The sequence below is a fragment of the Schistocerca piceifrons genome, chromosome 3 (assembly GCF_021461385.2).
Source record: "Schistocerca piceifrons isolate TAMUIC-IGC-003096 chromosome 3, iqSchPice1.1, whole genome shotgun sequence".
NCBI classification, from domain to species: domain Eukaryota; kingdom Metazoa; phylum Arthropoda; class Insecta; order Orthoptera; family Acrididae; genus Schistocerca; species Schistocerca piceifrons.
Window position 1 is genome coordinate 682,462,558 of NC_060140.1, and position 20,391 is coordinate 682,482,948.

Here is a 20,391-nt window from a genome sequence, read left to right on the forward strand (position 1 = left end):
TGGTTATTTTCATCTCTCGCAGAGCTAAGAGGTGTACATTGCCATTTTCAATTCTAAATGACATGTAACACCAACAGTAACACTATCTCCATTTGCCTACATGTTCTTTTTTATTATTTCTTTTTTTGTGCCATTATCCATTGCAACTGGGAAATCAGTACATGTCAGGCATGTCTGGCAAACATATCACTAACAAAATGATACATTCAGATCTGTAAAGTTACACCAGACAACTCGTCATGCCTAACATACACTAATATTTTTCCCAGTTGCCTTTGGTAAAGGCTCAAAAGCCTAAATTTGGGAAGTAATAAAAAACACGCAGTCAGATGGTGGCAGTGTTATCATTTTAGAACTTTATTATGACTTTGGTACAAGAGCTGGAAACTGAACAACAATAAGCTGTTTGAGTGTTCCAAGAAGAACCAAAAGTAACAGAAGCGATTTGTTTGCAAAACACATTCACTTTCAAGAAAACAGTCACTTATTCTTTTGGTTACAGTGTACATATCGTAACCTTTGCATTCTATGATCAACAAATAATTAATGCTGGATACCAACAATGCAGAAAAAAACAAATAGCTACTTACCTTAAAGAAGACACATTAAGTTGCATATTATTGTGCCTGTCTGCAATTTAACGTGTCTCCTTTACAGTGATTAGCAATGTATTTGTTCCTAAATTGTTGATATTCCTACCTGGAATTTCCATTCTTTAATTAGTTCCGAATGGAATACAAGAACTTATATGACATAAGTCATCAAAGAAATCAGGAAATACCACAGTACAATAGCCAGGAATATTTTAATAATTGTGGCATTTCAGCCGTGAAAGTTTACAACTGATAATTAGATGGTTTACACCACCAAAAGTCATTAATATCCAATACACAAGACCAAAGGGAATTAAAAATATCATCAAGTTGCTAAAGCAGCAATATTTTTCTATGACAGTGTTTCTAGCAGGTTAGTAAAAATCTTGTAAAAGCTAGACAGAACTAACCTTGAGCTATATTCATATCAGTCCTTCACTCAAGGAACATTTCTGGACAAATTTCAATATGAATTAGGAACGTCATACATAAAAATAGGAATAACCGAGGCTTTATTCTCTTTCCAATAAAACAATAAATAAAAAATGATGTGGGTGATTTATTCATTTCTCTCTCAAAATTTGATAACTGGTTTTCAGTTGATAACTGGTTTTCAGTTTCACATGTGGCAACCAACATATACTCTTACAAATGAAAACCTAGCAGAACTAAAAACAACCAAAATGATCCTGCTGGTATATTTTGTGACTTTATTGAAACCTTTTATGTAACTAAACTGTTCAATTTTGTAAAACAAATCTGCAAATTTCCTTCACAATGAACAGTCAACTGCATGTCCTAAAATAAGTTTTTGGTTTCAAAGGACATGACGACAAGTTATACACCGATTAATTACAAAAAGGAGAAAAATGAAATCATTTACATAGCAATGTAATCAACATTTTGAATGTGACAAAAGACAGTCATTGTAAACAACATGTCAGAAACAACTGAAATTTCAAACATACGTACTTGTTCTCCACAAATCCCTGAATGCAGAGATCGAGTTCATCTGTTAAAACACACCACCATCTTTCAAAGAACACCACTTTCTGGAAATAGAGGAAAGATAGTCTTAATTACTTCATAAAATATATCTTTGAGCTAAGATTTATTTATACAGTGATCATTTTTTACTCATGCAATTAGTTGCATATCCAAGCACTCTTTTCTTTGCTGCACTAAAAGGGGGGCAACAGCAACATACCTAGTGATGAGTGTGAGGAGGGAGTGGGGTGCTAAATGTTATGTCACCCCCCCCCCCCCCCCTGCCCCCAAATACATACACACTTTTTCACTAGAATGCAATATTTTATATAATTCTTCTACAATAACTTGCTGAATTCACAGGTGTAAATGAATTTTCTTACCAGAATACAACAAATTAAAAAAAAAGTGTTATGTAGTCTTCTTGTTCTTCTTCTTCTTCTTCTTCTTCTTCTTCTTCTTCTTAAAATATTCAAACAAAAAATGTTCTAAGTACTAAGACATTCCTTTGATTTTATCTTGTACTCACAGGGTTGGCAACATAAACATGATATTTACAAAACTCTTTTTTAACTATCACATCCCTTGGATCTTGACTGTAACCTGAGAGCTAAATAAGAAACAGCAGGTTTTCTTCCAAGTTCCAACCTGTCACTAAACTGCTGAACAGCTGACTGAATGATGTCACGAAGGCTTTCCGCTAAAAGTGTGGGGAATGCGTCACAAAAAACACAGCACAGCTAGAATTAAATTGCAAATTAAGTAAGTCTCTTTTATAGCAAATTGTATGCAATTTAAATAAACTCAATCTACATCAGTCACAATGGCACACACATTCACATATGAATAGCCACATAAAGCAACAAAATTACTGCCCTAGCTGCTGTCTCGTTCTGGAAATCATTAACAATGAGCTATCTCAATAAAAGTGATTTTCCTTGTGGCAATTAGCATAGGATGGTTTTTGAAAGTAGTGATCAAATAATTTGTCCTCATTATAAATGGTATTTGGAACATCAGCTCATGCAGAAACTGTTTACCTCTATTTTCAGAAAACACCACAATTGCAACCACAAAAGTAATGGGGTAATTTGTGTCTTGGTGCTACATTAAAAGGTTCGGGAGTGGGTTAAGAGACAGGAAACTGCTTGATAAACCGGAAGAAAATAACATCTAAGGCCTAAGATGTAACTTCCAAATGCTTCAGGATAATGTGTCAGACTTGGTTACATTTTATATCAACAATGAATAACAATAACATGGGAAGGCTATATTGCTATTCATCATATAGAGGCAGCATTGAGTTACATTTTATACGAACAATGAATAACATTAATATGGGAAGAATATATTGCTACTCATCACATAGAGGCAGTGTTGAGACAAAGACAGGCACAATAAAAATACTGCTAAAATATTAAAGCTTTCAGACAAAGTCCTTCTTCTGCATTAAAAAACAATACACATTCACCCCAGCTTAGCTCACACACACATGACCACTGTCTCAGAGCACTGGAGTCCAAATGCAACTGCATTTACATCTCATGAAGCAGCAATCTGCTTGGATGAGGCAGTGTTAAAGACGTAGCATGTGGAGGAAAGAGGGTGGAGGATCAGGTTAGGGGTGGGGGATGATGCTGGTGCTGCCTGTGAGACTACCGAAGGAAATTGTGAGGCAGGACAGTGGGCTGCTAGAAGCAGCATCAAGAGGGGGTGGAAACAGGAAGGAGGAAAGAGAGGGGGGAGGGGGGTAGAGAAGAGAGAGAGAACTTCTAGGTGTACTGGCAAGATAGAAGATGTATGTACTGCAGTGGGAGCTGGGAATGGGGTAGGCAAAAGAAAGAACGAAAGGCTGAGGTGAGAGGGGATTCAGGAACGATGGATATATTGTAGGAAGAGTTCCCACCTGCTTGTTGGCCTGTTAGTAGTCATCCCAGGTAGAATGGAGCACAATGGTTGCAACTTTGTAGATCTCACAGCTTCTTACGCAGGTGGCCTTGGATGGGGTGAGAGAGGCCAGTGATAGGATTGTAGTAGGTGGTAACAGAAGGATGTATGGGACAGGTCTTGCATTGGGTCTATTGCATGGATATGAGCCATGTAGCAAGGAATGGGAACTGGGGTGGACTAGGAATGGACAAGCATATTTCATAGGTTGGAGGGGGGGGGGGGGGGGGGGAGTGGAATATCACTGTGGGAGGGATTGAGAAGATATTTCTCATTTCATTTTTGACTATCTCCCATCCTGTCCTGAAATATCCTAGCTACTGTCCTCCCCAACCCTCCTACAGTGATATCTTGTTGCCCGCCAGTCCTAGACAATATTCTTAATCTATCACTACCACTCTCCTGCTCCTAGCCCCTTGCCTGATGGCTCATATCCCAGCAACAGACCCAGATGCAATACCTGCTCCAGTCCCATCACTGGCATCTCCTATTCAATACTAGAAATTAAATAACAAAATTACAACTGATACATACATTCACAGTAACCTACACGTGTTGTATAACTGCAATGTGTTCACTCCATTTATAAAAGTTATTTCACGTGGATAATCAAACTACACAAAAAAAGAACAATTTAAATGCAAGAGCAGCAAGGTGCCAAAAATATGCCGCAATGAGCTCACCTGGTCGGATGGTGGCTGGCATCAAGCAACCAATGGCGGGTGGCTGGTTGCCTCTGTATGGCAAAAAAACTCTGGGGCAAAATCTGTTCTGATCTTGATGCAGCCATGAGCTCTTGCATGGTAGATTTTGTTATTACTGGTGGACCACAAACAGATACAACACTGTAACAGCTCAAGCAGAAGACAACATTCCCTCCACACACGTCCACACACACACATCAAAAAATGTTTCGCATCACCCCAGTTCCCAGAACTCCTGAAGATAGATGTTGACTGTGGATATTGTATCACAGACACAGTCCCTTTGACTGTTCAGGGATGTCACTAAAACCACCCAAAGATGTAAACAACCATGCATGAGCAGCACCTAATAGACAGAGGGGGTCCAACAGCCGATCAGTTCCAGTCATTGTACCAAGAAGGAGGTACACGGCTGGTGTTTGTATCTCAACCATGCCTAGACGATCAATACCGTGGTTCAATCGTGTCCGCATTGTTACACTGTGCCAGGCAGGGCTTTCATCAAGGGAATTGTCCAGGCGTCTCAGAGTGAACCAAGGCCATGTTGTTCAAACATGGAGGAGATACAGAGAGACAGGAACTGTCAATGACATGCCTCACTCAGGCCGCCCAAGGGCTACTACTGCAGTGGATGACTGCTACCTATGGATTATGCCTCGGAGGAACCCTGACAGCAATGCCACCATGTTGAATAATGCTTTTTGTGCAGCCACAGGATGTCGTGTTACGACTCAAACTGTGAACAATAGGCTGCATGATGTGCAACTTCATTCCCAACGTCCATGGCGAGGTCCATCTTTGCAACCACGACACCATGCCGCATGGTACAGATGGGCCCAACAACATGCCGAATGGACTGCTCAGGATTGGCAGCACGTTCTCTTCACTGATGAGTGTTGCCTAAGCCTTCAACCATACAATCATGGGAGATGTGTTTGGAGGCAACCTGGTCAGACTTGAATGCTTTAGACACACTGTCCAGCGAGTACAGCAAGGTGGAGATTCCCTGATGTTTTGGGGTGGTATTATGTCGTACCGACATAAGCCGCTGGTGGTCAAGGAAGGTGCCATAACAGCTGTACGATACGTGAATGCCAGCCTGTGACCAATAGTGCAACCACTAGCATATTGGCGAGGTATTCGCCTTCATGGGTGACAATTCATGCCCACATCGTACACATCTTATGAATAACTTCCTTTAGGATAACAACATCACTTGGCTAGTGGCCAGCATGTTCTACACACACAAATCCCATCAAACATGCCTAGGACAGATTGAAAAGGGCTGTTTATGGGCGATGTGACCCACCAACCACTCTGATGAATCTACGCCAAATCGCAGTTGAGGCATGGGACAATCTGGACCAACAGTGCCTTGATGAACTTGTGGATAGTATGCCACGACGAATACAGGCATGCATCAATGCAAGACAACATGCTACTGGGTATTAGAGGTACCGGTGTGTATAGCTATCTGGACCACCGCCTCTGAAGGTCTCGCTGTATAGTGGTACAACATGCAATGTGTGGTTTTCATAAGCAATAAAAAGGACAGAAATGATGTTTACATTGATCTCTATTCCAATTTTCTGTACAGGTACCGGCACTCTCAGAACTGAGGTGATGGAAAACTTTTTTTGATGTGTGTACTATAGTGTTGCCAGATTGTGTAGATGGCCAGACTTAAGAATTCTTAGGGAGCAACTAATTTTTTTGCTGTCAAATGTAAACATTAAGTTTACCTGGGTGAGCAATGGCTTGCCCAACTTACAATAAAGTATTACAGAAAAAGTATTCAGTATTATACGTACAGACTGCAAGAATGAAAGACATAAGAAAGATGTAGACAACATTTTAAAAACCCATTATGACTGATAATATTAGTAATCTTCCCAAGTGTCGAACTGCCTTGGATGACCAGTTATTTTGGCAGCAGAGAATGTTGCTGTCTTCAGCTGATTTCTGTGGGATGGACACTGGGTAAAAATTATCTCTCTACTGTGTTAAAACTAAATGAAACAGCACGCATCTGCAGGATACGTGCAACAAGGAGTGGGAACCCACTGCTGACTGAAAGCTACCTCAGTACAAAAGCCATCTTGAAATACAAACTGCGGTTGGTTAAGTAACCCATAATAAAAGTAAGAAAATAAAATTTCTTGTCCTGGCAGAGAGTTGACAATAATATGAAGCAAAGTTTGTTTTAATTATGCTGAAAAATTAGCGAGAAAGTAGGATGAGGACTGCAGATAGGTGGCATTGCGTGGGAGTGCAGCATGCATTTTCACTCATTGTTGCTGACCCTGCATAAAGTCTGAATGCACCTAATATCATTAGTTCCTTCCCTTTCCCTTCCTTCCTCCCCCTCCACTTACAATAGCTGTCATAGCTGCAGATTCATACAAGTACTTCCTCAGGCTTCACTACTTCGGAAAGACCCAAAGAAGAACAAAATTAACATTTTATTTTTAGGTAATGATGCTGAAACGGTAAAAATGGAAATGCCGTGTGGCTAGGGCCTCCCATCGGGTAGACCGTTCACCTGGTGCAAGTCTTTCGAGCTGATGCCACTTCGGCGACTTGTGTGTTGATGGGGATGAAATGATGATGATAAGGACAACACAACACCCAGTCCCTGAGCAGAGAAAATCTCCAACTAAGCCGGGAATCGAACCCAGGCCGGTAGGTATGACATTCTGTCGCGCTGATCACTCAGCTACCAGGGGCGGACGCTGAAATGGTTATCAGGGGGATCACACACAATCCCCATGTGCGACAATTTCTTTATTTTACACTGTCGTTACCACAGTAAATGGTGTTGGCCATTATGGCACATTTTTTGTTTTACGAGATTTCCTTCTGGCAGCACATGATCCATCTGTTTTTGCTTTGGATGATCAATCTGTTTTTGCTTTGGATGATCCTGTGTTTATGTGATTTGTTCTTTTTCTGTATTCTAGTGAGGAACTACTGAATCTTAACATCTACATTTGTCAAATTGTTTATCATACTTACATAAAAAGTTGATATTACCATTCGCAGACTCAGTAGTTGCAGCTTACAAGTTATGGAAGATATACATTTGTGCAGATGCTTCAGTTGTCGATCTGCATCTCCCCCAACATGCTATGGTTGTTCACAACAAAGCCTCCATAACTACTGTTGTCCCCTCCCCTACCAAGCCATCTGCACAGCTATGGTCTAGGTTATTTTGTGTGCACTGTAGCAAAATTTCAACAAGTGTTGTAAGTTATTACAACAAAGATGACTAACTTGTTTGTCCAATGAGCCTTCAGTATCTTCAAAGCCACCACAAGGGCGACTCTTCAAATTATGGACCAATTTCATACACTTTTCTGCTTAAGGAAGTAACAAATTCTTTGTGAAAGGTAGTAGAAACCATTCTAACCTAAGGGAAGAACACAGTTTTCAACATGTGATTTGACCACATAGTGTAAATATTTGAACAAATCATCTGTTGAGGATATATAACACGCATTTAACTTCGGAATATACACATGTAAGAAATAAGCAATTCAATCTAGGCACAATGCTTGAATGAGGAGTATTCAAAGGAATATCAATTGCTGTGTAACAAATGAAAAGTATACAAACAGCCTTACGGTACTACAAACAGTGTCTGAAATTTATTTAATCATCCTGTGAGATACAGTAGTCTTCTTATGCTGTCAAAATGTAAGCTGAAATATTCATTTCCAACTGGTATAAATCCATTTAATAAAATATGCTTGTTCTTTACGTCATTACATTAGAGTGCATTAGATACACCATTCAATCTATGGATCAATAGTGAGGAAGTGCTCATGGATGTAAAGCTTGTCAGAATACAAAGAGACATGGAAAAACAATTTTCAAACCAGCTCGTGTCTGATTAAATATTCAGTTAGAATATCACTCCAAAAGTATCACCAGACTTTGTAGCCTACTGGATCCCTTTAAAACAGCCTGCCCTTTATGCACCAGCTGTTTCTCATAATCAGTACTAGTTATATCAGTGTGTGCGAAATGTGTTCCAGAACAACTGTGATATACATATAAAATCTTCTAGGTCTTCAGAGCAGGACAAATCAGAGTTAAAACTCAAGTTTTCAAAGATAATCATTATCTTCTTCATCTGGGGATGTGCATGCATGTGCACATACAGCATCTACAGCATTCAGTGTGAGCATGGGCTATGGTACATGGATCAGACACAATGTCATATTCAGCAGCACTGCTGGCGCACATCAGGTCTGAGGCAGAGAGACAAATTGGCAGTCACTGAGCACAGTTTGGAAAAAAAGCTGCATGTTGGATTCTGAATGAACGAGAGTGCTTTTTAATTAAATGTAGTTTGTGACAGCATAATAAAGGAATCCATCAAATTTAGGGCTAATAACAGCCTCAGAAACAGAGATGGTGGCTATTAACAAAGTTCTGCTTCGAACCTGTAACTGGCCATAACACACTGTGTGCACTCAGAGCTGAGAGATATCTGTACAATGTGCTAGTTGGAATCTGACTTAACGTGCTGGGATTCAAGCACACTCCCTCAACCACTCCAGCCTGTACTGGGGTCAATGGCAAGGACAACTTAACTCACTGCAGCACCTGTATAAGGACAACCAAGATGCCATTTCAACACTTTGCCAGAAGATGGTGGAAGTGACAGCCATCGAAACATCGCAGCATTATGACAAACTGATTTCGCTGGAAACACGAGAACTTTATATTAGTTCAAAACACACAAAAGACGACAAGGTCTTACATATACATGTTGGCACCAATGACTTATTTCTTTGGTTTTACTATTTTGTCGCATATTTGGTATTCTATGTGGTTCATTAATACAGGATGTCACAATCCCTTCGGGTCAAAATAATAGCAACAGTAAAGGACAGAACTGAGTATTTTGAGAAAAGAAACAAGTGGTTGGAAGTGTGTATTTCAGCAGTATAAGGTCTTGAATGAACAATGTTTGTGAAGTAAATGTTTGTAAACTGCTTATGCTTAACACTAAAGCAATTGCCTGCAAACTGACAACCATAACACTATCTCGAAAAACAATACACTATTGCCTATACTGTATTCACAGAGGAGTTGACTGATTGTAAAAGGTATAGCATTTCTCATTACAAAAAAATTGAAGACATGCATTTAATGTATGATGTTGCAGCATGCAGTACGCAGAAAGTCGTACAAATGTACAGAGAAAAGATTCATAGTATGTATCTTGTGAACTGGAAAAAATTTATCAGCACATAAAGGAAATTACAAGAAATTGGATTATTCATGCCACAGTCAGTCAGCAAACATTCTCAACAAAGATTTGTTTGCAGAGTAGAATTTGAGGAGACAGTGTTGGATCCTGTGACAGAACATTAATCAAGCACCAGGGTCATTCCATGTCAAACGTACCAGATTTAGAGATGGTCCCCACTCGACCATTTCTGAATCCAATGCCATTTTTGGAGTAGGTTCAACAATGTCTTGGATGAACATGTACAAAGCTTCAGCTCAATTTCCTTCATTACAGTTCTTCAGCTTCTCTTAGACAGAGGTCTTAGTTTTCACCACCTACATGCATGCCAGAATGTTAACTGGATAACTTTTTCGAAAAGTGCTCTTACCTTATAAGATCCTGCTTTTGTATAGTTAAAGAACATTTTGTGCTGAATAAGAATACATTACTAATTAGATCTTTAAATACAGAGTCCACCAGAAAAATGTATATACATTTTATGGAACGAAAAGTATTTCTTATGCGTGTATCTTAAATTTAATAACTGATCGCACATGTTGCACCACCTTCAGTTTAACACATGATTACTTGTTCAAAATGTTCACTGTTGGCGGCTACATACATAACAGAATGTCGCGCGGTCACCGCAACTACGCCAGTCAATGTTACAGAGGAGTTAGCTGCACATATCGCTGTAATCTCCTGGCAAAGTTCCTCAAGCATGCATGGCTAACATCGATAGAAGTTATCTTTTATGGTTCCCCACAAGTAAAGGTCCATAGGTGATAGATCTGGCGACCATGTGGTAGTGTGGTGGCACTCAATCCTGTTGGTAGAAGACCTCTTATCAGCTCCATAAAGCACACGTATACCTGGCAAAATTGGTGTGTGTAACATTTCTAGGTACACTTCTCCAGTGACAGTAGCAGCAAAGAAAAAGGGTCTTACTAAGCCCCTAGATGATGGTCCACACCACACATGAACCCCTGGTAGATTGACCGCTTTATCCAGATAAACATGCCGATTTTCCGGTGTCCAGCACACAATGTTATGCCAATTCACGATTCCATTAAGTTTAAATTGTGCCTCGTCACCCCACACTACCTCCGTCACAAATTGATCATCATTAGTTACCTTTTGCTGATACCATTCGCAAAACTGCATTCAATGATCAGAATCATCATCATTAATCGTGTGCAGTAATTGTGGAATGTAAACTTTCCACTTTGTAGCTATCAGAATTCTTCGTACACTTGTACTGCTAACCCCCACTTCATGTGCACATTGTATAGCAGACTTCTGTGGAGAATTGACAAATGTTTCAACACGAGAGCAGACGAAGCAGGACTGGTAGCTGTATGCTGTCTTACTGATCTTCCTTTGTGAATATCACAAATAGTTCCATGCAATTCAAACTTGACAATGAACTTCAAACTTGTTGGCGGGTTGGTGTTTCTGTTTCAAACTACCAACTCCACTGACGCTGCACTTTACCAGCATTACCAAACTTGAAAAACCACTTCACAATACATTTTCATTGCTTAAATATCAAGCGTGTTCCAGCCATCTTGTTTTCTCAATAACGAGATGAAGGTACTAACATCTGTTGAGCCAAAGACCATACTACAACACACTCGTAACTCAAATCAAACGACAATATCGATATCCTGATAGAGGCTCTTAAGTAAGAGGATCATACATGTTACCTCTCTTAAGTGGATAAACAATAAACAACAAATAAGATGTGCTAATATCTGATGGTGTCTTAAATATAAACAGAAACAGAGTTACAAGGAAAGGTTATAGTTTCTCATTAAAGTGATGGTATGTTATGTGAACTGAAAAAAGAAATCTAAACAACTTAAGCTCACGGTGCTAGAACAGAAGAAATTATATATAAGAGTGCATCTAACACACAGTTCACGAGATATGATGTCATAAACAATGAGATGCCACCATACGAATACATGCAGATTCATTCATCCATCAATGAGAATGAGAGTACTCAGCAACTGGCATCAAACTATACATAATTTATAATTTCAAACGTTTAGAAAAAAGAAAAAATTCTAGTTGACATGCCCCACAAAATGATGACAGAGAAAAATGTCATCGCTTAGTACATTTACGCTGTTAATGCTGTAAAAACTGCTGCATCAGGCATGACATATTGATGTATTTCTTCGTTACTATTTATTCTATTCACAATATACACTCCTGGAAATGGAAAAAGAACACATTGACACCGGTGTGTCATACCCACCATACTTGCTCCGGACATTGCTAGAGGGCTGTACAAGCAATGATCACACGCACGGCACAGCGGACACACCAGGAACCGCGGTGTTGGCCGTCGAATGGCGCTAGCTGCGCAGCATTTGTGCACCGCCGCCGTCAGTGTCAGCCAGTTTGCCGTGGCATACGGAGCTCCATCGCAGTCTTTAACACTGGTAGCATGCCGCGACAGCGTGGACGTGAACCGTATGTGCAGTTGACGGACTTTGAGCGAGGGCGTATAGTGGGCATGCGGGAGGCCGGGTGGACGTACCGCCGAATTGCTCAACACGTGGGGCGTGAGGTCTCCACAGTACATCGATGTTGTCGCCAGTGGTCGGCGGAAGGTGCACGTGCCCGTCGACCTGGGACCGGACCGCAGCGACGCACGGATGCACGCCAAGACCGTAGGATCCTACGCAGTGCCGTAGGGGACCGCACCGACACTTCCCAGCAAATTAGGGACACTGTTGCTCCTGGGGTATCGGCGAGGACCATTCGCAACCGTCTCCATGAAGCTGGGCTACGGTCCCGCACACCGTTAGGCCGTCTTCCGCTCACGCCCCAACATCGTGCAGCCCGCCTCCAGTGGTGTCGCGACAGGCGTGAATGGAGGGACGAATGGAGACGTGTCGTCTTCAGCGATGAGAGTCGCTTCTGCCTTGGTGCCAATGATGGTCGTATGCGTGTTTGGCGCCGTGCAGGTGAGCGCCACAATCAGGACTGCATACGACCGAGGCACACAGGGCCAACACCCGGCATCATGGTGTGGGGAGCGATCTCCTACACTGGCCGTACACCACTGGTGATCGTCGAGGGGACACTGAATAGTGCACGGTACATCCAAACCGTCATCGAACCCATCGTTCTACCATTCCTAGACCGGCAAGGGAACTTGCTGTTCCAACAGGACAATGCACGTCCGCATGTATCCCGTGCCACCCAACGTGCTCTAGAAGGTGTAAGTCAACTACCCTGGCCAGCAAGATCTCCGGATCTGTCCCCCATTGAGCATGTTTGGGACTGGATGAAGCGTCGTCTCACGCGGTCTGCACGTCCAGCACGAACGCTGGTCCAACTGAGGCGCCAGGTGGAAATGGCATGGCAAGCCGTTCCACAGGACTACATCCAGCATCTCTACGATCGTCTCCATGGGAGAATAGCAGCCTGCATTGCTGCGAAAGGTGGATATACACTGTACTAGTGCCGACATTGTGCATGCTCTGTTGCCTGTGTCTATGTGCCTGTGGTTCTGTCAGTGTGATCATGTGATGTATCTGACCCCAGGAATGTGTCAATAAAGTTTCCCCTTCCTGGGACAATGAATTCACGGTGTTCTTATTTCAATTTCCAGGAGTGTATTTTGCACACAGTATCCACATACATCACTAAATGTGTGGGCAAATTTATATCACTGTGTGACATATAGTTCAGGAGATTTTAAGTCACAAACACTGAGATGGGTGAGAAACTGCTGTGTCAGGCATGAATTTTGTTTTATTATTTCTGTTCTACTAAAGCTATTCACAATGTTTACATTTTGCAAACATATTTTTTTTAAAAAAAAAGTGTATCAAATCCTGGGTGTAATCCAATGCAACATTGTGTCACAATTTCAAATCAGTTGGCCAAGAACTTTCTGAGATTTGCTATTACGTACAAATGAAAAGGAAATGTAAATGTTCCTTATCACATCTCAATGATTATAGCACATATGCCATTTGAGTTCAATCGCTTGCAGTTTCTGGTGTGACTTGCATTTGCAACGACCAATAAGGCACAGGGACAATCATTACAAATATACGGACTAAATTTGGAAAATCCATGCTTCTCTGATGGACAATTGTATATGGCTTGCTCATACGTTCCGAAACCTTCTGATTGATTTGTGTATGCACCAGACAGGAAAAACAAAAATATGGTGTATACAAAAGCACTTCAATAAACAGATGATGAGACCAAACACCTTTTTTTCTTTCTGTGGCTTTGCAACACAGGCCGGGTACAGTTAGTATTTAATAAACCTGACGTGTGTAAAGGATTAGCTAAGAATTTTCTGACAAGATTTGTTCATATAATAGTTTTGTGGATTTTGTAATGGAGACGACAACACGTCTGAGGTGAGGTATATACAGAGTAACATACCATTTTGTTGAAGCTATATGTTGCACAGGAGATTTAAGACTGACAAATGATGATCATAGACTACTGAAGCACATTTATTTACTGTAGTTTGGAAAGTAGGCCACACTTGTTGGCTGTGTGGTTTACTGTCTGAGCATGTTGATTGAATGGTAAGGGAGATGGTGTAGCTACTGGAAGGGGTGCTGCCAGTGGCAGCTTGCATTTGGCCACAGTTGCTGTACTTGATGTTTTCCCTGTGCAGCAGATTCCCATTTCGGAGTTTCGACGGCCCCTTTGGAAGAACACACCCTTGACAGTGCTTAAGAAAGTCACAGAAAAAAAGTAACTTGAGAGTAGGGGTTGCTATAAACTGTAACTCGGTTCATTGCAAATATTGTCGAAATATACTTGTCAACCAGATAGAATTGTTTGAAGTCTTTCTTGTATGTAAAACGCAATACAATATCTGTGGTTTACAAAAGACGAAAGTGCTCTCATTTAGTAGTGTGCACAGAAGTAGCCTATTGCAGAGTTTTCAGCACTCAGCAGCACACCAAAAGGAAAATGCACTTATGCACTTATATGAGGCACACATGGTATACCTGGATGCCAATTTTTGGAAAAGGGGTGGGATGGGGGGGCGGGGGGGGGGGGGGGGGGGGGAGAGGAGCGGAGAGACAGAGGTTTTGTTCAAGTCAAGATGCAGGTTACAAGATAAAGGCATTTGACTTAAGTAGTCTGCTCTCCAGCTAACATATTGCACTAATAACCATCTGAAAGATTGAAATTAGAATTATATTAATACCTCCAGCTGCTAACGGGCATTGATATATATATCAACAGGGACTGGTGAAAATGTGTGCCCCGACTGGGACTCAAACCCGGGATCTCCTGCTTACACACCAACACACTCATTACTCATGAAAGACATTCTTACTAAGTCCTGTACGAGTTCGGGAAATATGTGTGCATCCACACAGAAGAAGAAGGTCATGGCCAGTGTTGGCAGAACTATATAGTTACATGGATATGGTGTCTGTTCTTACGGGACTTGGTAAGAATGTCTTCCACGAGTAATGAGTGTGTTGCGATGGTACACTACGAATGTAGTGTGTGGACATACAAGGTGAGAATGTGGGTTTCGCGGGAGACGTGCGCAGGATAGTCCCTGCAGTCGCGCTATTGTCTGTGCCCTCGGTGCCTCAGATGGATAGAGTGTCTGCCATGTAAGCAGGAGATCCTGGGTTCGAGTCCCCATCGGGGCACACATTTTCACCTGTCCCCATTGATATATATCAGTGCCCGTTAGCAGCTACAGGTATTAATATAAATCTAATTTTGTTCTAGATGGCTGAAGGCTTTCGGATATGTCTGAAAGAACAGTCACCATATCCATATAAGTATCTGCAAGATTTTCTCACCTGCCTCAGATATGAACTGGTGTTTTGAAACAAAATGGTGAAATGGTGGCTTGTCATGCCATGATTTTTTATTTATTTTCTTTTTTAAAGAACCAGTTTCTCTATAATCTCTTCTACAGTTGCTTGATGCATCTCTAGAACTTCGCTATCAGTATAAACCCCCTGTTTGTATTGTATAATTTCTTCTGGGTCGTGTGTTTTAAAAACATCTACTGAATAAGATTCTAGATCAGGTTATCCAGGACATTGTTCTAATATTGCAGCATACAGTCCTTGATTCCAAATGGCACACAGTTTTCTTGATTAATTCCTCGCAGTTACCATCCTTGATAGGTGTTGCAACCAACACCAGTTTGCCATTTTGATGTATTACACATACATGAACTGAGTGTACCAGTCAGGATTGGGAAGGAAAAATAAAAAGAAAAAAAGGTGTTTAAAAAAGGAAAAGAAGATGAAATTGGATTTTATTGCTTTTTTAAATTTTTTCATATTTATGAGTAAACAGTTCAATATAAATTCCTATTAGTAATCTATTCAAAACAATAACTCAGTCTTACAACTACTTTATTAGTGCCTCTTTCCATGCCCTGCCAGCAATGCACCTACTGAAAGAATCTTGTCCATCTACAGGCTCATTTAGGCAAAATTAATAAAAAAAATTAGGAGAGAAAAGAACTGAGAAACTGGTGAAGATCTAGAAATGTCTGCATGCTTCCAAAAAGTTGTTAATTGTACTTTACTCTCAGTACTATTCTACATCAAGTTAGTTTTTTTCTGGGAGTGTAAATGTTATTTTAGCTGCATTAATTAAATTGCAAGAAAAGTTAAAACACAATATTAATCAAATAAATTCTTGTGACACTACATATTTGCCTTCAATAAATATGATGGCTCCTTTTAATTCATGTAACGCTAACTATGTAACATTTTGTGTGTTAATTAAATTTTTGTATTAAATATAGTTGGGTTTTATTGATTTTTTTTACAGTGGGTTTAAAAACCCAACCTTTGGTGTGTTAGATTAAATTACAACAACCCTGGTACCAGCAGCACCAGCTGCAACACACCACTTTGTCCTGAGTTCACAAAATTTTGAGAACACCAATTCCAGAGCAACACATATTTAAAAATCAAAAAAGGACCATCAACATAAGGAAGCCAATATATTTACTCAGAATATGAACAAGACAGTATTAGCAATTTATTCAGTCTGATTTGAAAAATAATCCTTTCAGTTGCACAGGGTGTTTAGAGTACTAACTTTCTGGATTTTCATTTGTTTTATTGCTGCTTATTGCCTGAAGTTGATTTGTACACAACTACACTTGTATTTTTATGGACAGAAAAAAGTTTTCACTGATTTTTCTTTCTGTTTATTCATTAATGTCACATTTAAGCATACACAGTGTGTATGAAGAGTAATAACTGTGAGCAATTTTCTACGTCAGGTAAGGGTCAAAAATTAAACTACGTAGCTTCTGAAGCTGAAGACTCGTCTTTCTACATACAGAAAGATTATAAAGATTAAATACATACAGTTGAGATACGGGCTACCAAAACTACATAAATTTCGCACCTAAAACACTTTCACCTAATTGGTGGTTAAGGGGGAGAGGAGAGATATATTGTAGAGTCACAGTTAGATGGAAGAGTGTACTGAGTAATGCAGGGTTCAGTACTAGTTTTGGGTTGGCAGCAAAAAAGTGTTTCCACTTTAGGGAGAAGGAGAGAAGGTCTTTAACAAGCCCAGCATGACTCAATACGAGAATGTGGCAAAAGACAGGTTCCTTTGAAATGAGGCTTTTGGAGGAGAGGTTCATGACTGTGTTACAGCTCTGTTTATGCACTAGGTTCGGTAGGATGGTGGGAGGGAGCTTGTGAGAGCGTAGTAGATTTACTTCTGCAGGACAGGGTCTGGCAGCTATTAAATGATGTGGAGGAGGTTTGATAGAAGTTTTTGTAGTGGTGGTGGATAGTGGTAGTCCAACATAAGAGTACAAAGTGAACAGACTTGACAGTGTTTGATATGGCACTGTGCATGCTGTTCTTGTTCCTGCATTTGGAGGTGGGATGCAGGAATTGGTACAGCAGAGTGGAAATATTTTACAGGTCGTGATGAGGTAGTGCAAAACGGTTTAGGACTCAGTTATATTATTCTATAGGGTTAAGTTCGTGAGGGCTGTGGAATGACAGAATTCGAACATAGAATCACTGTAGAAAGTTGGTGCAGCTCTAGATGGGTAATTTGATGGTCACACTATTTGGGAGGAATTCCACAAACTAAGCAGCAACACAGAAATAGTATGTGGGACTGGGCTCTGTATAAGGGTACAGAAACTTTTCTGTATTCACACAGATGGAAGGAACAAAAATTGATTGTGGAAAAATAAAACTAGTAATAGAGCATCAAAACATGGGAATATTCTGAAAACTGGAAAAAGACAAAGCCTGATGAAGTATAGTGAAGGAAGGATGAAGCTACATGAAGCACAGTAGTAAAACATCAAGACATAAATAAGACCAATATGAAAACTGGATAAGATTAAAATGAATACAGAAATAGAAATAAATAATAAGACAACTGCATGGGATGTTGGTATGTAGGTATGAGTGAAGGAGGCAGCAGTTGTAAATGGGTTGGACATGATCAGTCTGGTGTGTGCCTGGATATTGGGGAAAGAGGTGCATGGGGTCCGTTAAGAAGTCAGTAACATAAATTGTGAAATCCCTTGCCTTTTTGTTATGATGCACTGTAAAGCTGTTTTGCCTTTCCCACACCATAAAGAAGACACAGTGCTGCCAATGTATTACCAGTTCACTTGGGTCCACATTGTACCTTATAACAAACAAAGAGTGAGATACCAAGTGACCCAAGTTAGGAGTTAATGAAAGATAATTTCAATGAAAATCAGTGGCTTAACAGAAAGGATCATTTCTTCTATCATAAAACAAGGAAGGAAAATAGTCATCAACAAGCATCAGAGCCAGTAAAAACATTCCACAGGATGTTTTTGTGTGACATGATGTGGAATTCATAAACTGATTTAGTAACTGATTTGCGGTTTTATTTTACCCAGAGCATTTTAATGCACTGGAGGCAACTGAGGCCAAACACTAGAGGGCACTAAGGCCAATCATTTTTGGACTGGCTGCATAGCAGTCTCTGCCCCCAAGCTCTGCTGGGTGCTAGGAAGGTGACAACTGTTTGCTGTGGCAGAACACTGGTGTTTCCTTGAAAATGAAGATTTCATTCTTATTGTTACCCCCACTAGTTTCAACACCAGCTGCTTTTTAACAATTAAAAATCTTAATTTAAATAAAAGATGAATATAAGCTGGCTGTCATGCCATTTACTTTTTTTATTTATTATTAATTCAACAACATACCAGTCATCGTACAGAGTAACAAATTATGTCTTTATGTATTTCCTTCTTTTCCTCAAAGTATATTTATTAAATTTAGCACATGTTGCTCTGTTTAAAATGTTTACTCTCACATTTTTGTAAGGAAAAATCCATTCAGTCTGTAATGCAATAGTTGCTCACTGAACAGCTAGATCATTAACGCATCAACGCCTATTTGTGACACATCAGGAAGGTAACAAGTTGCATATCTCGGATTCTATCTGCTTTTATAGTTTACTCCTCAGTTGGTCTTGCTAGGATGGTTAGGATGTGTGCATCCTGTGTGTGGACACATGAGGAGTTGGCTGTGGTTCGTGAACAGCTCAAGGCACTTCTGGCTACAGTCAGTCATCTTCAGGCTGGTTGCCTTGGGGTATAATGGTAGTGGAGAATCTGGCGTGTTGTATGGGACGCCCCCAGTGTCACTCGTTTTGCCTATGGGCTCTGCTAACCAGGCACCTCCTAGTGTACATGATGCGGTGGATTCACCCTCAATGTAGGGTGAGCATAGGGTGGTAATGCATTTGCATCACTCAAGGGGGAAAGTCAATGTGGAGACTGGTCGTCTGGCCTCACCCATTCACCCTGTAAGAAAATATGTGGCCACTGCTTCAGTAGGATCCAGGCTGGCACACAAGGGAAGAGGTTTACTAGTTATTGGGAGCTCCAACATTAGGTATGTTATGGAGCCTCTTAGACAGATATTGTTCAGGGCTGGAAAGAAAGACAATGTGCACTCAATAGTCTCCTGGTGAGCCTCATCCGAGATGTGGAGGCGGCTCTGCCTGCGATTATCGAACATGCGAGATGCAGTAGTCTGCAAGTTGTGGCTCAAATCGGCACCAATGACATCTGTCGCATGGGTTCTGAGGCCATCCTCAGTTCATACAGCCAGCTGGAGGGGGGAGGGGGAGGGGAGGGGAGGAGGAGGAGGAGGAGGAGGAGATGGTGAAGACTGCTGGCCTCGGCGTGAGGTGCAAGCAAGCTCGCAGTTTACAGCATTGTTCCCAGGGGTGATTGGGTCCTTTGGTTTGGAGCCAAGTGGAGAGTCTCAACCAAAGTCTTCATTGACTCTGTGATGGTCTTGACAATAGATTTCTAGACCTGCGTTATCCGATCGGGATTTGTAAGATTCTCCTTGATATGTCAGGGGTGCATTACACGAAGGAAGCAGCTACTCAGATAGCAGAGTGCTTATGCAGTGTACATGAGAGTTTTTTTAGACTAGACAGCAGTTTGAAGCACTCTGATGAACACTCACCAGTCAATATGCAGCAAAAGAAGTCACCAGTCAATATGCAGCAAAGGAAGTCAGAGAGCATTCAGAGTAAAGATATTTTGACTGTCAAAATTTTATCAGTAAACTGTCAAAGTATTCATAACAAAATTTCTTGAATTTGCTGCCCTACAGAAAAGCTCTCATGCTCAAATTATTCTTGAGATCAAGAGCTCACTAAAACCTAAAGTGGAAAGATTGAGATATTTAGCAAGTCATGGAAGATACGTCAGAAATACAGATTAGAGGCCATAGTAGGGGAGTGTTCATTGCAGTTGACAAAAATTTTACCTCCACTGAGGTTGAAGTGGAATGCAACAGTGAAGTTATCTGGTTGCATATAAAAGGTGAATGTTTTTACCAGCCACCTGATTCCACTGTGACAGTTCTAAAGTCTTCAAAGAAAGTCTACCGTC

The 20,391-nt window shown here is 40.8% G+C and overlaps 1 protein-coding gene across 5 annotated transcripts in view; it reads right to left on the bottom strand.

The window, feature by feature from the left end:
- The window catches only part of LOC124787781, a 340,611-nt gene that overhangs the window by 264,103 nt on the left and 56,117 nt on the right, over positions 1-20,391 (bottom strand). For 4 of the 5 annotated variants that reach the window (XR_007016010.1, XM_047254678.1, XM_047254679.1 and 1 more), the window contains one exon: positions 1,566-1,645. Coding sequence is in view for 3 of the 5 variants with exons in the window: in XM_047254678.1 (XP_047110634.1) it covers positions 1,566-1,645 (80 nt within the window). In the remaining 2 variants the exon portion in view is untranslated. Of the gene's footprint in view, positions 1-1,565; positions 1,646-4,210; positions 4,329-20,391 lie in introns of those variants that run through there. The other variant, XM_047254682.1, reaches the window with a different exon arrangement.